This window comes from Leptodactylus fuscus, chromosome 2, assembly GCF_031893055.1.
Source record: "Leptodactylus fuscus isolate aLepFus1 chromosome 2, aLepFus1.hap2, whole genome shotgun sequence".
Classification (NCBI taxonomy): Eukaryota; Metazoa; Chordata; class Amphibia; order Anura; family Leptodactylidae; genus Leptodactylus; species Leptodactylus fuscus.
In genome coordinates, this window is record NC_134266.1 from 140292577 (window position 1) to 140314722 (window position 22146).

Below are 22146 nucleotides of genomic sequence, written 5' to 3' on the forward strand. Positions count from 1 at the left end.
TCGGGTGTGTAATTGTGATTTTTGTGAGATAAACTTTTTCCCATAGGGATGCATTGGCCAGCGCTGATTGGCCGAATTCCGTACTCTGGCCAATCAGTGCTGGCCAATGCATTCTATTAGCTTGATGAAGCAGAGTGTGCACAAGGGTTCAAGCGCACCCTCGGCTCTGATGTAGGAGAGCCGAGGGTGCACTTGAACCCTTGTGCACCCTCAGCTCTGCTACATCAGAGCCGAGGGTGCGCTTGAACCCTTGTGCACACTCTGCTTCATCAAGCTAATAGAATGCATTGGCCAGCGCTGATTGGCCAATGTATTCTATTAGCCTGATGAAGTAGAGCTGAATGTGTGTGCTAAGCACACACATTCAGCTCTACTTCATCGGGCTAATAGAATGCATTGGCCAGCGCTGATTGGCCAGAGTACGGAACTCGACCAATCAGCGCTGGCTCTGCTGGAGGAGGCGGAGTCTAAGATCGCTCCACACCAGTCTCCATTCAGGTCCGACCTTAGACTCCGCCTCCTCCGGCAGAGCCAGCGCTGATTGGCCGAAGGCTGGCCAATGCATTCCTATGCGAATGCAGAGACTTAGCAGTGCTGAGTCAGTTTTGCTCAACTACACATCTGATGCACACTCGGCACTGCTACATCAGATGTAGCAATCTGATGTAGCAGAGCCGAGGGTGCACTAGAACCCCTGTGCAAACTCAGTTCACGCTAATAGAATGCATTGGCCAGCGCTGATTGGCCAATGCATTCTATTAGCCCGATGAAGTAGAGCTGAATGTGTGTGCTAAGCACACACATTCAGCACTGCTTCATCACGCCAATACAATGCATTAGCCAGTGCTGATTGGCCAGAGTACGGAATTCGGCCAATCAGCGCTGGCCAATGCATTCTATTAGCCCGATGAAGTAGAGCTGAATGTGTGTGCTAAGCACACACATTCAGCACTGCTTCATCACGCCAATACAATGCATTAGCCAGTGCTGATTGGCCAGAGTACGGAATTCGGCCAATCAGCGCTGGCTCTGCTGGAGGAGGCGGAGTCTAAGGTCGGACCTGAATGGAGACTGGTGTGGAGCGATCTTAGACTCCGTCTCCTCCAGCAGAGCCAGCGCTGATTGGCCGAATTCCGTACTCTGGCCAATCAGCACTGGCTAATGCATTGTATTGGCGTGATGAAGCAGTGCTGAATGTGTGTGCTTAGCACACACATTCAGCTCTACTTCATCGGGCTAATAGAATGCATTGGCCAGCGCTGATTGGCCGAATTCCGTACTCTGGCCAATCAGCACTGGCTAATGCATTGTATTGGCGTGATGAAGCAGTGCTGAATGTGTGTGCTTAGCACACACATTCAGCTCTACTTCATCGGGCTAATAGAATGCATTGGCCAGCGCTGATTGGCCGAATTCCGTACTCTGGCCAATCAGCACTGGCTAATGCATTGTATTGGCGTGATGAAGCAGTGCTGAATGAGTGTGCTTAGCACACACATTCAGCTTTACTTCATCGGGCTAATAGAATGCATTGGCCAATCAGCGCTGGCCAATGCATTCTATTAGCGTGAACTGAGTTTGCACAGGGGTTCTAGTGCACCCTCGGCTCTGCTACATCAGATTGCTACATCTGATGTAGCAGTGCCGAGTGTGCATCAGATGTGTAGTTGAGCAAAACTGACTCAGCACTGCTAAGTCTCTGCATTCGCATAGGAATGCATTGGCCAGCCTTCGGCCAATCAGCGCTGGCTCTGCCGGAGGAGGCGGAGTCTAAGGTCGGACCTGAATGGAGACTGGTGTGGAGCGATCTTAGACTCCGCCTCCTCCAGCAGAGCCAGCGCTGATTGGTCGAGTTCCGTACTCTGGCCAATCAGCACTGGCCAATGCATTTCTATGGGGAAAAGTTAGCTTGCGAAAATCGCAAACTGACAGGGATTTCCATGAAATAAAGTGACTTTTATGCCCCCAGACATGCTTCCCCTGCTGTCCCAGTGTCATTCCAGGGTGTTGGTATCATTTCCTGGGGTGTCATAGTGGACTTGGTGACCCTCCAGACACGAATTTGGGTTTCCCCCTTAACGAGTTTATGTTCCCCATAGACTATAATGGGGTTCGAAACCCATTCGAACACTCGAACAGTGAGCGGCTGTTCGAATCGAATTTCAAACCTCGAACATTTTAGTGTTCGCTCATCTCTATTAATATAGTTATTATGGCACTTTTAGAGTCCTGCCAGCTATAGCCAAATAAAACTATCACTAACATTTACACTTCATTCCTAATTCTACGTATTGTACCATTGATCTCTAAATTCATTAATGTACATCATCGTTGGATACCATTTATAAAAGTCAGGAAAATAATCCCATTTGCTTTTTCTCTCAGAATTTTTACTCCAAAGCTAAACTGCCTGTGCAGGAATATGTTTCTTAGAGGAACATTTCAATCCCCTTCCGTTGGTCTAGTCTGACCTTTCAATACTGCATTGAAATCTTATAATCATTTACTGTACTTGTCTACAGGCATGCTCTGATCCTGTACAAACCAGCTGGCTTCCCTTCATAAACTTCCTGTTAGCTGTTACTGGTTCAATGCTGTTCACTAATGTAATGCCTCATTCTTGGTCGCCATGCCTAGGAGTATACTCTCCCTTGGATCAATTCCTGCTTGTGGTCTGCCTAACCACTCTTGGCATTGGTTTTACTACTGTATAACTAGTATGGCTTGCTGTCTGCTTACCAAGCTCCTCTGTTCATTGACCTTTAATTATGACCATTGCAAACACAAGTGTCCACATGTAATAAATTATACCGCCACTGTTTCCTATTTATTGCACCTTTGTTTCTTAGAAAAATAATGTGTTATGGTCAGCTGAAGCAAAGAGCAAAGATGATAGTTCTAACAACCAAGTGGTAGATACAGTGTCTAAGAGTAATATATTTTGAGATGATTTTAGTAAGAAAAGTTGATTTGGAACAATTGAGGAATAACCTTGTCATAATACTTACATGACAACATGATCTCAGGGTGCTAGTTTTGTCCTCTTATTTCAGATGTTTATCAAAATCGCTATATTTGTTCTCTAAATCCCACAAACACTAATTTTAGTTAAGTGACACACAAGTTAGTACACCTATCAATTCATAGAAATCTATAGCTGTCTATCAAATGATATGACCTTCTAATTTATTCCTTGGAAATTTCTACAGTATATTTTAATATATATTTATATATTTAAATATATCTAGAATTTTGAACCATGAACGTGGCATGGTTGTTGGTGCCAGAAGGGCTGGTCTGAGTATTTCAGAAACTGCTGATCTACTGGGATTTTCACGCACAACCATCTCTAGGGTTTACAGAGAATGGTCCGAAAAAGAAAAAACATCCAGTGAGCGGCAGTTCTGTGGGTGGAAATGCGTTGTTGATGCCAGAGGTCAGAGGAGAATGGCCAGACTGGTTCGAGCTGATAGAAAGGCAACAGTGACTCAAATAGCCACCCGTTACAACCAAGGTAGCCAGAAGAGCATCTCTGAACACACAGTACGTCGAACTTTGAGGCAGATGGGCTACAGCAGCAGAAGACCACACCGGGTGCCACTCCTTTCAGCTAAGAACAGGAAACTGAGGCTACAATTTGCACAAGCTCATCGAAATTGGACAATTGAAGATTGGAAAAACGTTGCCTGGTCTGATGAGTCTCGATTTCTGCTGCGACATTCGGATGGTAGGGTCAGAATTTGGCGTCAACAACATGAAAGCATGGATCCATCCTGCCTGGTATCAATGGTTCAGGCTGGTGGTGGTGGTGTCATGGTGTGGGGAATATTTTCTTGGCACTCTTTGGGCCCCTTGGTACCAATTGAGCATCGTTGCAACGCCAAAGCCTACCTGAGTATTGTTGCTGACCATGTCCATCCCTTTATGACCACAATGTACCCAACATCTGATGGCTACTTTCAGCAGGATAATGCGCCATGTCATAAAGCTGGAATCATCTCAGACTGGTTTCTTGAACATGACAATGAGTTCACTGTACTCCAATGGCCTCCACAGTCACCAGATCTCAATCCAATAGAGCATCTTTGGGATGTGGTGGAACGGGAGATTCGCATCATGGATGTGCAGCCGACAAATCTGCGGCAACTGTGTGATGCCATCATGTCAATATGGACCAAAATCTCTGAGGAATGCTTCCAGCACCTTGTTGAATCTATGCCACGAAGAATTGAGGCAGTTCTGAAGGCAAAAGGGGGTCCAACCCGTTACTAGCATGGTGTACCTAATAAAGTGGCCGGTGAGTGTATAGTTATTGTACTGACATGCATTATTTTGTTCATAAGTTAGAAACTAGAATTTGTACAACCCCAATTCTAAAAATGTTAGAAGAATGAACTAATGAATAGTAATTGGAGGGTCAATTTTGAACAAAGTCCAGTGAGCATATATAAAAAGAGTGACAGAGGTTCACCAATCTGAGAAAAACTGTGTCTAAAAATTGTGGAACAATTTCAGAAAAATGTTCTTCAACGAATTGCAAAGACTTTGAATATCCCACCATCTACAGCATATAATACCAATAGAAGATTCATAGAATCTGGAGACATTGCACAATGCAAATGGCCAATGGTGGAGATGAACTTGGCAGAATCTCAAACCAGAGTAGACAACACAGAGAAATGTGCCACAAATTGATTAACCTTGAGTACAAGCCAGAAAAAAGAATCGCAAACAACTCACCAGACAAAGTGTAAACAATATTACACATATATGTCACATAATATGTGTTATCAATAGGTATTCTCAACTGTCTGTGCTACTTGGTTGATTCCATACTCTTGGACACCATTAGCTACCACAGACAGATAGGTAATTAATAGAGATGAGCGAGTAGTATTCGATCGAGTAGGTATTGGATGTAATACTACGGTATTCAAAATATTCATACTCGATCGAATACTACTAGCTATTCGCAGTAAATATTTTGTTCAGAACCAGCGTTGATTGACCGAATGCTATACAGTGTATAGCATTCGGCCAATCAACGCTGTTCTGCAGCAGGCTCATCCTTGCTAGTCGGGAGAGCTGGCAGCTTGCTGTTACGAGGGAGCTTACTTTTTTTCATAGGAATGCATTGCCCAGCGTTGATTGGCCAGTGTACAGCATTCGGCCAATCAACGCTGGTTCTGCTCGAGGCTCATCTGTGAGGGGGCAGAGTCTAAGTTCGGACCACAGCAGTCTCCATTGTGGTCCAGTCTTAGACTCCGCCTCCTCACGGATGAGCCTCCGGCAGAACCAGCGTTGATTGGCCAAATGCTGTACACTGGCCAATCAACGCTGGTCAATGCATTCCTATGACAAAAAAGTCAGCTCGCTCGTAACAGCAAGCTGCCAGCTCTCCCGACTAGCAAGGACGAGCCTGCTGCAGAACCAGCGTTGATTTGCCGCAGGCTCGTCTTTGCTAGTCAGGAGAGCTGGCAGCGTGCGGGTACGAGGGAGCTTACTTTTTATCAGCGCAACTGCAAGCGCTGTGCAGTTAAAGCGCACGGACCCCATAGACTATAATGGGGTCTGTGCGCTTTAACTGCACAGCGCTCCTCATAAACACTCTCCTCTTGCGACTTAGTGACTCTTCTTTAGTTGAATAGTGGTTTCCCCTGAAACGAGCATTTTTTCCCATAGTCTGTAATGGGATTCGATATTCGATCGAGTAGTTGAATATTGAGGCTCTACTCGAAACGAATATCGAATCTCAAATATTTCACTGTTCCCTCATCTCTAGTATTAAATCTCAGTCATAAAAGGCGGAGATGGGCATATCCCTTTAATACTATGGCAGCATGTATTTGCTCATGTAATGGTTTATGTAAAATTTGCATGTAGTAAGTATATTGTCATAGACAAATGTGTAGTGTATATGTAGCTTAGTTTGAGGAACAAGTATGTATATATCTTTTCAACACTCAAATAAGGAATCAAACATTAAACTTGTATTCCACAATGAAATATTTTGGTGAGTCATTGTACATATAAGCACAACGCAGAGTGAATAAAGTAAGGAAAAACAAGCAATAGAAAAATCCCATTAGCAGTTCTGCGGTGCTTGCCAAGATCCTAACTGCACACTTCAGACCCATCCATAAATTGTTTGGTGGAGGCTGGCAGCAGTAGTCTAGTCGGGTGTTGATATTCTGTCATTTTGACAAATGAAACAGTGCAGTCCACAAAAATTATTGCAACCTATGTCACACTTCCAGATCCTTCTCAAGTGGTTTTATCTAGTAAGAAATCCTTTTTTAATAATAGCAGTGCTGTCACCATATATCAATGAGAAGTGTTTACGTTTCTTCCACTGTCCAGATCTTATCTAAAAACATGAAATTTGTTTTGTACGGCAGAACCTCAAATACTCAGCAAATGTCTATTTTAAACCTTTTCCAGGCTTTATTTTTCCATTGACTTCTTTAAACTACCTTTTATGGCTTTTAGGTTTCTTTGGAAAGTTACTAAAATGCTCTCTTAGCCTAAAATAATTCAATGTACGTGACTATGCAACACTTGACTGCACTTCCCTGGATTGTTCTGTATAACAAAGGACACTAAAATGGCACAAATGCACAGCTGTTCTCATAATGGGAAGAAAGTCACTAATGTTTTGCATATGCACTCAAAGCATACACTGATGCTCGCTATAAAAGTTAATAGGAACGCAAAGTCCAAGTAGAAATCCATTAATTTTTGGAGTGTATTTTGCCCTGTTATTGAGTTTGAAACCAGTTATTCTCATTTTATCTTCTTTGGCTTGTGCACACATTCCGCTGGGCTCAGCTCTTTCACCTATTTTTATACTTTGTAGAAGATTTTCTTTTACCAATTGTTGTCCATATTTTAAAAACATTTGATGAAGAAGTAAACAAACTATTCTAAATCAGAAAATGCATTCTTAATACATGTCGAGATTCATAATTTACTCAGTACCCATATGATGGAAAATGTAATGAAAAAAGTAAACAAGTGTTCAGTAACCATACAATATTAGGATATCTGCAAAAAAAATTTAATGCCAGAGTTGGTCCTTATTCGCATGTCCACATTTCCTACACTTTTCTATGTCTGTAAGTCTATGAAAAGTGGCCATCTGTGAGCTGTCTGTGATTTTTATAACCCAATAATGGGACTTTAACCTCTTACCATTGGTGACATGGGGAAGATAAACTAATCTTATGAATGCACGTGATGTACATCTGTGGGAATAGGATCAATAGTGTCCTGAAAGAGAGGAGGCTACAAGGGGAGAAGATGGGCAACGTGGTGATGTCATCGCGCCAGTGCCACTGGTGCCATCATGAAGTTTTACATGCTGACACATAGTCACTCATGTAGAATGGGAGGAGTGAATTATGTCATCATTTAAAGGTACAATGGCGTTATCATGTAGGCGTTGTGGAATGCCTGTATAGGGAAGGAGCTAGCCTGTCACAATATGGCCTGAAAGGAGGGTTTTGATGAAGCAAAGGAAGGGTGTGGCGTTACTTTGTTATCAGGCGAGTAAGGTGACAACGTCATCAATGCCATATTATTTCAGTAAGTGGGAAAGAGAGGACAATATGTTTAATCAAGCTGCAGAGGTACTGAGAAGTATAGAGAGAAAGAGTAGAGGAGAATTCAAATTAAAACCAAATTTCCAGGAGGTTTTTGCAGTACTGAGAGTATAGATGTGAATGCTCTAGTTCTTGGACAGGAAATAAGTTGTATTAGTTGGGAAATGCTTTTAAGGCATTCATTGGCCATAAAGTGTGACATTTCTCAATAAGTCACATTATACTCAACAGAGGGAAAGTGGAGTCCTGTCCAGGAGTTGAAGGCTTTTGGGTAGCCAAAATTCAGAGACACCAGGAGGTTTTCAGTTATGAATGGAGCTAGATGTTAACGGGGTTTCTTCATACAGGACCTGGGGGTTCCAAGCTGGATCCAAGCTTGGTTACGTGATAGGAACTTGCCCCTGTCCCTTGGGGCATTATGTCTCCTCTGTCCTCTCCTGATTTTATCTCTAATTACTATGTGCTATGTGGGTTGGATTTACTATAGTCAGCCAGTCCCTTTAATATAGGTAGATTCAAGGAGGGAGGAAGCAGAAAACTACTTTTCAGGGATTTTGGAATATAATGGCATTCCCCTAAATTCATTCAATGTTGGGCATGAGGGTCAAGTCCATTGTCAATAAATTGCCGCTGAACACTCTAAATGTTATGACACTCTCTGAAATGTCATTACATGCAATGGCACTAAACGTTTTATGTGGGTAGGTTTTGCTGAATGTTGCGAAGAGAGAATACACGAGGCGGAAGCTTCATGTCCCAAGTATATTTAGCAGCTCAAACATTCTCCAAATCGCTGCCAAATCTACATACAACTCACCTGGAGCCCAAACTGGGTTTCTCACCAATAGGAAGCAATAGAAAGGAGTTCAATCCACTAAAGCTGACAGCCTTTTTCTATTTGGGAACCCAGGGAACTGAGTTCTAAATTTTGCTTACCATTGAAAGGAACTGCAACACTTTATTTAACCCTTATATATATATTTCCATAAAACATATGTGAGACTTCTCTGAATACTACAGTATATTTTGCATCCTACATTTCTAAGAAGATATTCCCCATCTAGGTACTAAATAAATAAATAATTTCTTGGATAGGATTATAAATTAACCCCCTAACCAAAGAGCAATGCTCAATAGAGAAATAACAATAGAGGAAATTAATGAATGAATCCCAGCACTAAATTCAAAGAAGTCACCTGATCCTGATGGTCAAATAAATATTGCAAAAATTCTGAACTGCTTTCATTTGCTCTGAAAGACGTATAACTAAACTATCTACACCAGTATTTGCCCCCATACACAATCATATTCACCAAACCTAGACAGTGCCCAGTCAAATTTTCTCCAATATCAATTCTGAACACAATTTTAAAAATACATAATACAATTACAAGTTAATACAGTATTTCATTGAAAACAGTCAAGGTCTGCCATACATCTGACAGCACAAGATGTTTTCTGGATCTCATTGAGCCGATTGGTTCTTCTCAGACACCTTCTCAGTTTCTTTCATTGAATGCAGAGAAGGCATTTGATACAGTTTACTGGGAATAGAGGAAATAGACTCTATCATGAGGAAACTCAGCTTCAATGGCTTGTATCTTTCAGTGATGATGGCCCTATATTATAATCCTAATGACTTCATTACTTGGGGTTCCTTAGTAATGGGACCAGATGTGACAGATGAAGGAAACATTTGTTTTCCTAAAGCAGCACCACTGTTTTTCATGGACCACTATTATCTGCACTGTGATGCCTAACATAAGTGCATGGACAACAGTTAGAATGGAAAGTCTACCATTGTGCTATCCCCACCCAGATGTAACATAGAAAGTAGACAAAAAGTGCTCACGAGGATGTTGTTTATAATAAGCCCTTTCCAAAAAGTTAAGTGTCCCTAACTTATTCTCCAATCCTCCAAGGTAAAAGGGCCTACAAGCTTGGATAAAACAAAATCAAATGATAAAACCAACTTTTCAGAAATTAATAGTACAGGTGAATATAAGAAACTTATAAATATCTTGTATTCAAGAAAGTGCTTCTTTTTGACATATGAGACTGCTATCCTCATTTTTGCTTTTAGAATTACATCTAACACAGAAGTTTATTAAGTAGGAAAAGCAGGCCAATGGAAGGAAAAGAAGAGAAACACATACCGTGTTAAGCTCTGCTATGCTTAAAGCGGCTCTATCACTGGGAAAAAGTCATTTTTAACTAATCACATCCTTGCATAGCCTTTAGAAAGGCTATACCACACCTACCTTTAGTATGTAGATTGTCTCAGTGGTTTCTGAATAAGTCCATTTTTATTCATATGCTAATTAGACTGTTGCACGATACATCATGCACTCCCTTTGCTATTGTTTCCTATGGGAGGCTGCTGCTGCTGCTGATGACTCAGTTTCCTGTTTGCACACATACACAGGAGATAATAGGAGAGACGAGTGCTGCTGGGAACTTCCTGTGCTGGCTGGAAGCTCATTAGCATATGAATTAAAACAGACTTATTCAGAAACCACTGATGCAATCTACATACTAAAGGTAGGCGTGGAATAGCCTTTCTAAAGGCTATGCAAGGATGTGATTAGTTAAAAATGACTTTTCCCAGTGATAGAGCCCCTTTAATATCACTAAGATCACTTCTTTACCTCTGCTACATTTAATAAGATAACTGTCTATCACTGTATAGAGTGAGGCAATAGATCAATTATAGCTGATAGCTTTCCACTCCTTATCCTTCTAGCTCCATAACCTGTGTGTGAGGCTTGATGCTGATACAGATTTTATTAGCGGTAAAAGAGTCAAATGAAGGGAAAACAAAGCTGATAAAGAAAGAATCATTGGGGGAGATTTATTAAGACTGGCGTCTCCTCGCAAATAAGGTGGACCCTTCACTGGGCTGTGTGCCTGGAGGGAATTCTACACCAGCTAATATGTGCTGTAGATTTCCAGTATTGTTTATGCCAGATTTCTTGCATAAATGATAATAAATCTGCACACCTTTACCATGCCCCTTGTTCTGGAAAGTGATGAGGGCAGAAGTAAAAAGAAAGGCCGCAAATTTTTTTGCATAAAACTCAATAAAACCCAGATTTGTGACTTTTTTTTACCTTGAAAGCCAGGAAATTGGCATACAAGACACAATCAATCTGACCCATTGTTCTTAATACGATATATCAGAAGGTTTCTTATATTCATTTACACTGTTAATTTATAAGAAGTTGTTCATGTTTTCAGTTTTCATGTAAAAAATTAGGTATAAGGAGGGTCTCACTGGGCAGTCTGTTCTATGATCATGTACGACTTCATACATGGTGTGTTATCAGTTTTTGTGCATCTAAGAATCACATTACAGCTGTAATACATATTGCATAGGTCTTTGAGGCTTTGTACATGTACAATAAGTAACCATAATATAGAAAAAACAGGAACACTGAACTGCAAGTATAGGGTAAATATATGCAGGTACCCACTCCATTCTAGCATCTACCATGCAGGAATGACACAGGTAAAAAGAAATTTATGAGTACAGTCAGGAAAGCTTCTTGCTGTTTGTGAATAATGTTCCATTTATAACCACACAAACAACCAAAAGTAGATATAAGCACATAGAAGGCTTTTCTTAAATTGTAAGTTGTGAGATGTTGCAGAATGTTCGGTTTTAGCAGTTTGCAGAAGCGTGAGGCTGCAAAGAAAATTAGCACTTCCCACCTGGATTCGCTGTATTAACCAACCAAAACCTCCTCTTCCACTTGCTCTGATCCATTTTGCACCTATGAAGATGAATCTAGCCTAGCAACAGAGTGAAATGTAAAATAGCTAGAAACGAGTCACCTAGTGGCAGGAACTTTCAAGAGGTTTCTCAGGCATTAAGGTTAAAGGTTAAAATGGCATAGATCGGGGGCCACACGGTGGCTCAGTGGTTAGCACTGCAGCCTTGCAGTGCTGGAGTCCTGGTGTTTAAATCCTGCCAAGAGCAGAAAACCATCTGCAAGGAGTTTGTATGTTCTCCCCGTGTTTGCATGGATTTCCGTCCCATATTCCAAAGATATACTGATAGGGAAAAAATGTACATTGTGAGCCCTATGTGGGGCTCACAATCTACAAAAAGAAAAAAAAAATGTTATAGATCACTAAATGGTTAAAATGCACATAAGTCACCAGAGTCTGCTATATTCATTTGAACCATAAAACCAATTCTGTAGTAAAAAAAAGTGACAATTTTAGGAGGTATTTGTAATCCTAATGTGACTGTAAGGGTAAGTTCACATGATGTAATGTTGAGCGTGATCTGGCACGTATACATGTGCCGGCAGATGATGCGCTCAAAATGCTCCCATTCAGTTAGGAGCATATACTCCACGTTATTTTACGGGTGCAAAATAGCGCAGCGTATACGCTCCTAACTCCTATTGAAATGAATGGGATCTTTTATGGCACGCAAACTCTGACACACTATATACGTGCCAGATCACGCTCAACGTTACATAGTGTAAGCTTACCCTAAGAGGGGTAAAGGGATTGTCCAGTTTCAGAGAAATATTGCAAGACAAATGTTTTTGTTTGTATAATGCAGGCAGTTTGCAGAATATTGGAGAATTCCACGGAGACAAAAAATCCGGTGGGCGCCCACTCCCTAGACATCAACAACAGGAGCCGGATTGGCAAACAAAACAATTTTATTGATGAACAGATTCATCTGTTGTTGATGTCGAGGGAATGGGTGCCCACTGGATTTTTTATCTCTGTGGAATTCTAAACTGTCTGAGTTTCTAAACAGCATCATCCTCCTGGATAGCTGTTTTTCCAGGTTGTGGGACCTCAGCATCTGGCTGTCCAGCCATCTACTCACATTCCATTCCCACAAAAGGTGAATTGGGCAATCATGTTTTCTGCGAGGAGGAACCACGGGACCCACCATACCAATACCGGCATTTCTCCCACTTTTAAGAAAGCGCAGAATTTCTCATCCTTTTTAAACCTCCATTCACAAATTTGTTTGCATAATGAAAATGTATACAATTTTCCAATATATTTTCTGTATCCATTCCTTATGGTATTCTAGAATCTCTGTTTGCTGTCATACTTTGTTTACTTCTAGCGCCTGTGATGAGTAATGGTGTCTACAAAGAGCTGTGGAATATAAGCCAGAGAAATGAAACCCCCAGTGACCAACCTGTTTTGGACCTTAACAAACAATTTTCCATTTATTCATCATGGCATTCCAAAAGACCAACTTTTTTTTTCCCTTCAGCAATTGGCATGACTTTGGGGTACATCTAAAGTGTTGGTATTTGCTTGTAAGGGAGATCACTGTATGTTATATAAAACTGTTATGATGATATCAATTTGGTCTACTTTGTTTTTACTTTTTAGAGGTTGCCATATGCATATAAATATGCATATATACTATGTATTAAATATGTATCATCACTTCTTTTTTCTCGAACTGGTTATAGATTCTATTGTAAATTTTATGTTACACACAACTTTTTTTGTTCTTTTTTGAGTGGTGATCTTTTGAAGAGTTTTCTCTTTGTTTCTTAATAAGAAATTGGATACCAAAGAACATTGACCAATACATATAATTTTTTTTTCTGTATGATGACATATCCTTATCTTATAGTTTTCATTTTTATGAACAAATACAATTATTTAGTTTTATCTTCATAAACTGCAGTGGGTAGGTCATACTAAAAAGTATAGATTATAATACAACAACCAAATAGTCAACCAGTCATAATTTCAACATTAGTTTAATATTTTTCACTATTCCAGCAGAAAAAATGACCAATCAAAGAAAGCTATTCTATCCTGGAAATATATCTTCAACATATTGGCGTCATTCTGTAAAAGTTTTAGAGTGATGGAAGAAAGTAAGAAAGGACAATAAGTTCTAGACTTTACATTAGCTTCAGATTTTCATCTCCTCCCAAATACTGTAGATAGAAATCAATGAAAAGACAACGGGAGGTTTGACATGATGATAAATTGTCTTATATCATTTTATATTTCCATGTAGTAAGTATAAAGTCCATGCTATTTAACAAGTATAGGAGAAACATTTCCAAGTTGTTTGAAGTAAGCTGGATTTCTCATAAAGTGTCTTCCCATAGATATATATAAATGTTATCTCTTTCACGCAATCATTTGTTTTTCTTATTTCATCATAAAAAAATCTTAAATAGATGTCTCCATGAACCCTGGTAACATTCACAATTTTATTAAGCATCTCAACTTTATAAGCAAAGCTTCATCGGACATGTGGCTTGCATTTGTGTTAGATATATATATTTAAAAATATATATATATGTACACATATATATAGGTATAAATAGCTATTCGGCATGCAAAGATTTAGTGATTCCAGGCAATTTCTACAAGTTAGTTTGATGAATTTTCTGCTATAATAGCTGTCTTGGACAACTCAATGATTCGTTCATAAAAGCAACAAGAAATCTCATGTGGGTGATTTACCCTGTTTTGACTAAAAATAAATCTTCGTTTGATTCATAAGTGAAAGTTTGCTGAAGTGCAGGTTACCCACAGGTATTAACAAATCAGATAGTCTGGGTCAATGGAATATAACTCAGATATGGGATGTGTTGGAAGTGCAGTCATCCATCAGTCCAGTTTTCCACTGTCCCCATGCTTGAATGATACTGTAATGAAGATTCTCTGGATAATGAAAAACTTTGAGAATATAAAAATTCATTTGCTGTATTTATGTGTGGTGATGGGGGCTTTCTTTCACATAAAGATGGGTGCACTCTCTCTCGCTGAAAAGATGAGGTTGGAACTCTCTCTCGTACTTGAGACTGTGAAAGCTGATTGTATACACTAAAGTGTGATTCACTTGGAGGCTGTGATCCTTGGCTTGCAATTGTTGGAAGGCGAGGCATCATGGTGGTCGTGGTAAAGTGAGTTGGAAAAGGCTGGTATGGAACAGTTTCCATTGTTTGGACACTATAGCTTGTGTATGGTGAAACAGAAGTCCACATGTTACAACTTAAAGGTGGTGGTGGAGGAGGTAAATCATCAACACCCGATACTCCAGCTATTTCAGCTCCTGAAGTAGAGTACATACAAGCATCTCTTGGTGCCACTTCATTGCGGTAAGGTGGGCTTAGCATCTGTTGATCATATGGAGGGGGTGATCGAAAGTAGTGATCATCTGCCATAGAAGAAGAGGGATCTAGATAAGATCGCTTGCAAGGAAGGTCTAGGTGGCGTGCACCCTCTGTAAAAGAAAAACTAAAACTTAAAGCAATGTACAAAAGACATACCAATACTTAAAAATAATCTATTTGCCTCAGACAGTTTCTAAGTCCCTACAAATAGTAGTTTTTAAGTGGTTGTCCTACTCAGGATAGGTCATCATTAAGAGATCGGTGGAGTCTGACATACGGACTCCCCTGATCAATACTCATATAAGCATTGGAACCTCTTCAGTTTTGCATATTGTCTGTTTCATCGTATCTATGCAGTCCCTCCTTTACAGTTTCATCCACTTCTATGGGATGAGGTAGTTATAGTTCGGAACCATTTTGAAACAGACACCGAGTGATGCAAACAGTGAAGAAGTCATGGTGCTCATATGATCATATGATATGTAAGCAGCTTATCAGTGGGATCTTGGAAGTCACTGATCTCTTATTGATGACCTACCCTGAGGATAGCTCATCAATAAAAATTATTTGGGCAACCTCTTTAATATATCATGTGTCCAAACATCCCCAGATGTAGATAAGCAGCTTATAGAAGCTGATCGTGCTCTATCATCCTATGTGTTGTATACATCCACATAAAGTATATCAGCCTGTACATCACATGCCTGGAGAGCTAAGTAAAGCTGAGTGCAGCTAGAAGAAATGTGATGCTTGTGTAATGAACATGTGTAGCATCTTTCTAATAACATATGTACTGTGTGTGTAGTAACTGTCTACTGTGTAACTGGCCTTCATATAGAGATGTGTCCTCCCTTACCTTCCCTCTCAGCTGGACAGGGTGAATTGCATAAAGTGAATATGACTAATTTATTATTAATTTCTGATTTATTTCTTGGAAAATGGTTTTCCAAGTAAAATAAAGTGGTTGTGCAACTCTTTTAAGAATGATCCTTAGGGGAAGGGTGTTTATATGCTATAACTACAAATGTTATGGAATTGCACTTACATTGTTGAAAGGAAGCTCAATCTCTACACACTTTCCCAAAGCTACATCATATTTATGTCTGTAGTTAAATATTATTGTAAATACCTTCTTTCACTTTACTTTACCTTACTTCTTTTCCATGGCATTAAATTGTACAATGGTGTATTCTCTGTTCACATATTCTATTGGTGAGATCTCAGAAGACCATTCAGTTAAAGGGAATGTGTTGCCAGAAAATGACTTATTTTTTTTATTTTTTTATGTTAAACATATTAAATAATTTTTAGTGAAGTTCATAAACATTTTCCATGTTGTTATCTATATTTTAAAAAAATTAAAAAAAAATCCTGCTGTTCTTCCTGTTTTTCTATAGGAGAATTCTCTGCATCAGCTATCTGACTTACTAGTAGAGCTTAAATGGCTATTTGTAAGACTCCACACACCTGAGAAGGTGGTCTCTCCTCAAGGAGTGACATTATCCCCATAACCAATTACCAGCACACTCATAATCAAAGACATCATGTATATGTAGATAAAACACAGAATCAACCAGTGAGAATAGGGGATTTCACAGCTTATATACAACCCCTTCTAGAGAGGTTACAGACCATGCCTAGAGATCTCTCCCATAGAAGTCAATAGGATCTGCTCCAGTCTATTGTGACTATGGTTCATTTCCAGGAAACAAATATTTTAGGCTTAGTGAGAAGAGTTGGAATTGCAAGATTTAGGATTATATTTTAAATAATAGATAACAACAAAAAAACAATATCACTAAATAGTCTTAAAAATATTTTTATAATATAGAAACATAATTTAAACAATAGGTCATTCCAAGGTCGTACTTTGCAGATCAACCATATCTTTGAGATGTAAAGGGAGGAGAGAATATAAGGCTTTAAATCAGTCCAAGGAATGCAAATATTTTCAGAGCTACTCAACTTTTCATGCAGATTTTATGAAATAAAATTCTAAATGGGCAAAAAAACCTGCTAGTAGTGTAAATCCAGCTGTAGTAAGATAACATCTTAGCCCTAATAATGTGTCATCTGATCTCTCACAGCATAGCACTTTTGGCACTGTATCCCCCTCACCTTCTCAGTGATATTTTAATTTAGGGGTCCATATATAATACTGCACAAACCCTGCAATAAACATATCACAATACCCAGCATGTCCATTTGAGATATAATAATAGATTATACAATAAGTATCTGAGGTTTCAATAAAAATGATTTGAGAAATTCACCCAACCTAGTTGTAAAATACCTCTTCTTTTTAAACAGTGGTAGAACAGCCCTGAGTCCCTCTGAGCTGTGAATGAGTTGAGCGGTAGATCTTGGGCATCGGCTGCACCAAATTGCATATGCGCCCCATTCTCATACTGATAATGCTGTAAACCTTGGTGGCTACTATGGAGGGCATTAAGGTCTGACTTGCTCGTCAACTGCCCCGGATGACTTGATACCAAACGTTGTCTCATGATGCTCTTAGATATAACGGGATATTCTTTACTGGGGAAGAAATATTAATTATTAATTACCATGGTTAAAAATTCAGACAGAATATCATTAATCAGTAAATGAACATTTTTGATACAATAGCAGACAATATTGAGATTATGTTACATTTTATATTCTTTAATATAAATAAAACAAATAAAATAGAAAACAAACATTATCTTTATTTGCATTAAATAGTAAATAATGTGAAACAATTGGTATCCTAACCTTTACTGCCATATAACAGATACAACTTCACCATTAGTCCTTTATCAAGAACCAGTGTATACTGCATATCAATATTATGTGAACACTGCGGAAAAATATGGGGCACTGGTAGAGGGAGAAGAGTCAGATACAAATGGGTATGGTGACAGTTGGTGCTACGAGACCCAGAGAAAATGACTAGGTGCTAGTTGTTAGCATTGCTACCAGAGAGGTCCATTCTCTCATATTTAATTTTTATATCAAAATTAGTTAGAGATCACTGGCCAAAAGAAAAGATAAACATTTAGGCATAGTTCCCTTTCCTTTAAAGGGGCTCTATCATTGGGAAAAGTCATTTTAAATAAGCACATACTTGCATATCCTTTAGAAAGGCTATTCCACACATACCTTTTGTATGTAAATTCCCTCAGTGGTTTTTGAATAAGCCCATTTTTATTCATATGCTAGTTAGCCTCCGGCATGCAATCGGAAGTGTCTGTGAGCACTCCTCTCTCCTGTGTGTACACAGGCTGCTGCTGCTGCTGATGACTCATCTCCCTGCTCTCACACACAACAGAGTGCTCGTTGAGACTTCCTGGACTTGCTGGAAACTAATTAACATATGAATAAAAACAGTCTCATTCAAAAACTACTGAGGCAATTTACATACAAAAGGTTAGGCTATGTAAAGGCTATGCAAGTATGTGCTTAGTTAAAAATGACTTTTCCCAATGATAGAGCCCCTTTAAAGTGCATTATTGAGCTATATATGCACATAATATTTTAGATTATATTAAGTACCTCTGCAGACGAGCTACACGCAAGTCACTGTCATCACTTCCTCTGAAGCCTTTGGCAAAAGGATTATTTTCAATTTTTAACTGTGTAATCTACAAGAAGACATAAACAAAAATACTGATCAATAATAATAATCAGTATTAATAAAATAATCAATAATAAAATACTGATTGATTCTTAAAATTGCAGAGCTTTTCAATCTCTTGATGCTGAAAAAGTAGGAGCTGTGCAAGTTGCATGTACTGTGTACGAATGGAGAGCACATTTAATAAATCATAATCGGCATAAAGAAAAACCCATAAAGCAACGTATATTAAAATTATCTGTGCTATACAGAATAATTAAATTATTGAGACTTGTGAAAATCTTCCCTGTCTTCCCTGAATGAAATAAAACAATTCTGGTGGTAGCTCTTCAATACACTTCTCTGAAGTTATGATAGGTAACTATTGGCTTTCAAAGAACCATGGAAACAATCTGTAGGATAGGGCACAGATATTATATATAAATAGTGACTGACTTTCATTCCTTAACCACTTCCGGACCGCCCATAGACTATATACGTCCGGGAAGTGGTTGCCTAGTTCTGACAGGACGTACCTGTACGTCCAGTCAGAACACAGCAGCTGCATGGAGATCGTGCAGCTGATTTCAATGGGAGCCGGCTGTAACTTCAGCCGGAGCTCCCAGAGAGATAGCAGGGAAGATTTATTACCTCCCCTGCCTTCTGGATCGCTGTGTATACAGCGCTCAATGAGCGCTGTATACACAGCTATGGACGCTGCCATAATTCAGCTGCCCTCTGATCCGGACACGTGATCCGCCGGGAGCAGAGTCTTGCAAAAGCTGCTGGGTCCTACAGGACCTAGATCAGCTCAGTAAGCTGTGTATACAGCATGCAGGAGGCTGGATTTCTCCTGCAACTGAGGCTAAATGTAGCAGCCCCAGTTATAGGAGAAATTAGCCTCCAGTACAAAAAAATAAGTGATCAGATGTCCCCAAAGGTCTCTTATCACCTTATGGGGATACAATCTGGAAAAAAAATTAAATAAAAATAAAAAAGTTTTTAAAAAATGTAAATAAAATAATAATAATAATAATAATAATAATAATAATAATACGCTAATAAAACGCCGTTATTAAAGGTTATAGTGCCTCCCCCAACGACACCATACAAAATAAAAATTACAGTAACGGAGAGGAAAAACTGTATTATAAAGTTTTTCAGTGACACTTTGTGTTATTAAATAAAAAAAATAAAATAATTGAAAACCAGACACAATTTCCCTCCTATTTTGTTTATATTTTCCCGGATATAAAAAAAATTAAAACACATTTGAAAATAAAAATAACATAAAAATAAAGCCCTATGTGTCCCCGAAAAAAGGCGCAAAAATTAGTTGACTGAGACATACGAGAAAAATTTTACAGACCTCAAAACCACACATACAAAATAAACCTAAAATGTGTCTGGTCCTGGACCACAAATTGGCCCGGTACTGAAGTGGTTAAAGGGGTTTTCCAGGCTAAAATTATTGATGACTTGTCCTAATAATAGATCATTAATATTGGATCAGCAAAGCTCCAACACACGTCAACCCCATTGATCAGCTATTCTTAGCAACTTCACCAGAGAATGGAACAGGAAGCAGATAGCGCTGTTTTCTTTGTAGTGACCAGACCAGGTATTGCAGATCAGCTCCCATTCATTTGAATTTGACCTAAGCTCCAGTGACTCAGTTTTGTTACTAGACACAGAGCTGAGCTGCCTTCTTACTCTTCCCTTCTCTGGGTATCAGCTGCTGAGAACAACTATTTGATGAGTTTGCTGGGAGTTAGGCCCCTCCAGTCTGATATATATTTGAAAAAAAATTAGCATATTTTAGCATTTCCTTGAGGTTTTTTTTTTAAAAAAGTTACACTGTGAGTTAATGCAGTCTTCATTCCTTCTTTCATTTGTAAAGTACATGAAAATATATGTAATGGGGAAAGAAGCAAGAGTCATTTTAAGAGAAATTGAAGGATTTCTCATGTATTCTTAAAGACCTGATATTTGACTTAATTTATTAATTTTATAGAAGATCAAATTAATAGCAGTGTTGTAACATCTCTGCCTGTTCGGGTCTCTGCGCCGCCCTCTGCTCGCGTGCAGAGTGCAAGTGCAGTTTGGTTCATGGCTTAAAGTTTTTGGTCGCACTGTGTGAACATGGCTCTAGTGCTGTGTGCATACTTGCTCTTTACTGTCCCTGTTTTGCTTACACTATTATCCTTGACCTTTGGCTTTCCTCACTGGCTATTCTTTTGAATCCGATTTGGCACTGCATCGCTCGACTGTTACTGACCCTTGGCTAGCTGACCTCCCGTTGTTGTTGTTCGTCTTGTCTGCGTTTTGTGTTTCACATATTCAGGGAGGGAACGTCTTCGTGGTTGCCGCCTATTACCTAGGATAGGGTCTGGCAGTAGGAAGGGAAAGCTGGGGGCTTCAGCTTAGGGTTCACTGTCTCTTGTGCCCCGTCCCAGGGTTTAAACAGTTACTGGGAATTGCTGTCCTAGCAATTCTCTTACAACTATGTTTGGTAGATGACACCAAGCTGTGTATTACATCGCAGTCTATGGAGAATATACACAAGTTATGTGCAGATTTGGACAGACTGAATCTTTGCACATCCACCTGGCAAATGAGGATGAATGTGGAGAAATATAAAATTAGGCATCTGGGTAAAAATAATCTGCAAGCAATACATGTCTTAGGGGGAGGTAAGCTTTATAATGAATCCATGTTTGTCTTCATAGCCCTACAGTCATCTACAGTTTATTGTCCCCCTTCTATCACACACAAAAAAACTCACTAATGCTCACCGTTCCTCTCTCCCCTGCTGTCTTGGTCCAGAGTCTTCAGGGAGCTGCAGGCGTTATGTAAGTGATGTCATCACATTGTGCCTGCAGCTCTTGGGGAACAGTGGTGAAGCAGGGAGCGGACGACTCCCTGCTTCATCATTGTATGCGACTGGGGCAGCCCAGAATGATGGCCCCACTGTCCAAATAGAGCCCTGGCTACCATAGGGTTCAGTGCAAGTGTACTGTTGGCCCTATGGTTAAAGTGGCCCTGAGTCTAGGCACAAGTTCATAGAAAGGATGCCCTAGAGTTGGAAAAGGTATACTAGATGGCCACAAATTTGATAAGGAGCATGGAAGATCTTAGTTATAAGGAGAGAGTAAGGGCTAGTTCACATGGGGATATGGAGGAGGATTTTGACAGCGGAATCCACGTCATAATAATGGAATATTTATGTAGAGTATATATATATATATATATATATATATATATATATATATTATATGTATATAATATATATAATATAATATATAATATAATAGTCTATGTAGAGGGCTAGGTTTGTTTTTCTTTAGCTAGTTTTTTTTTTACGCTAGGTGAAAAAAAAAGCAACATGATCTTTCTTCAGGCGTTTTCCGCCTGAAAAAAGCAATAAAAGTGAATGGGAAGCGTAAAATGTCCGGTAAAAAAGCGTTGCTTTTTTTTTTACAAAAAAAGCGCAGTAAAAAATGCAACACATTTTTTGCGGACCGTTCTCTTTAAGGATGGGAAAACCGCCTGGAAGCAGTTTTCACAAAAAAACGCTCCACAAGGTCCAAAAAATGCTTCCTAATTAGGAAGCATTTTTTTTCCGGTACCAAAATAAGCCACACGTAATTTACGTATGAATTAAGCCTAAAGGAGTTACATTAGCTTAGTCTTGAGAAAGAGGTATTCAAGGGGAGATACGATAAACCTGTAAAAAAAATTAAATGGCCCATACAACATATATGGGGAAAAGCTGTTCCATGTAAAATCCCCTGAAAAGACAAGGGGACACTCCCTCCAT

At 39.4% G+C, this 22146-nt stretch overlaps 1 protein-coding gene across 1 annotated transcript in view; it reads right to left on the minus strand.

The window, feature by feature from the left end:
* Nucleotides 1–14218: 14218 nt before the first annotated feature.
* The window catches only part of TBX4 (T-box transcription factor 4), a 127595-nt gene continuing 119667 nt past the window's right edge, over nt 14219–22146 (minus strand). The window contains exons 7-10 of the mRNA XM_075264774.1: nt 18266–18354; nt 17025–17269; nt 16745–16747; nt 14219–14841 (exon numbers count right to left, since the gene is read on the minus strand). Of these exons, the coding sequence (XP_075120875.1) occupies nt 14219–14841; nt 16745–16747; nt 17025–17269; nt 18266–18354 (960 nt within the window). The remainder of the gene's footprint in view (nt 14842–16744; nt 16748–17024; nt 17270–18265; nt 18355–22146) is intronic.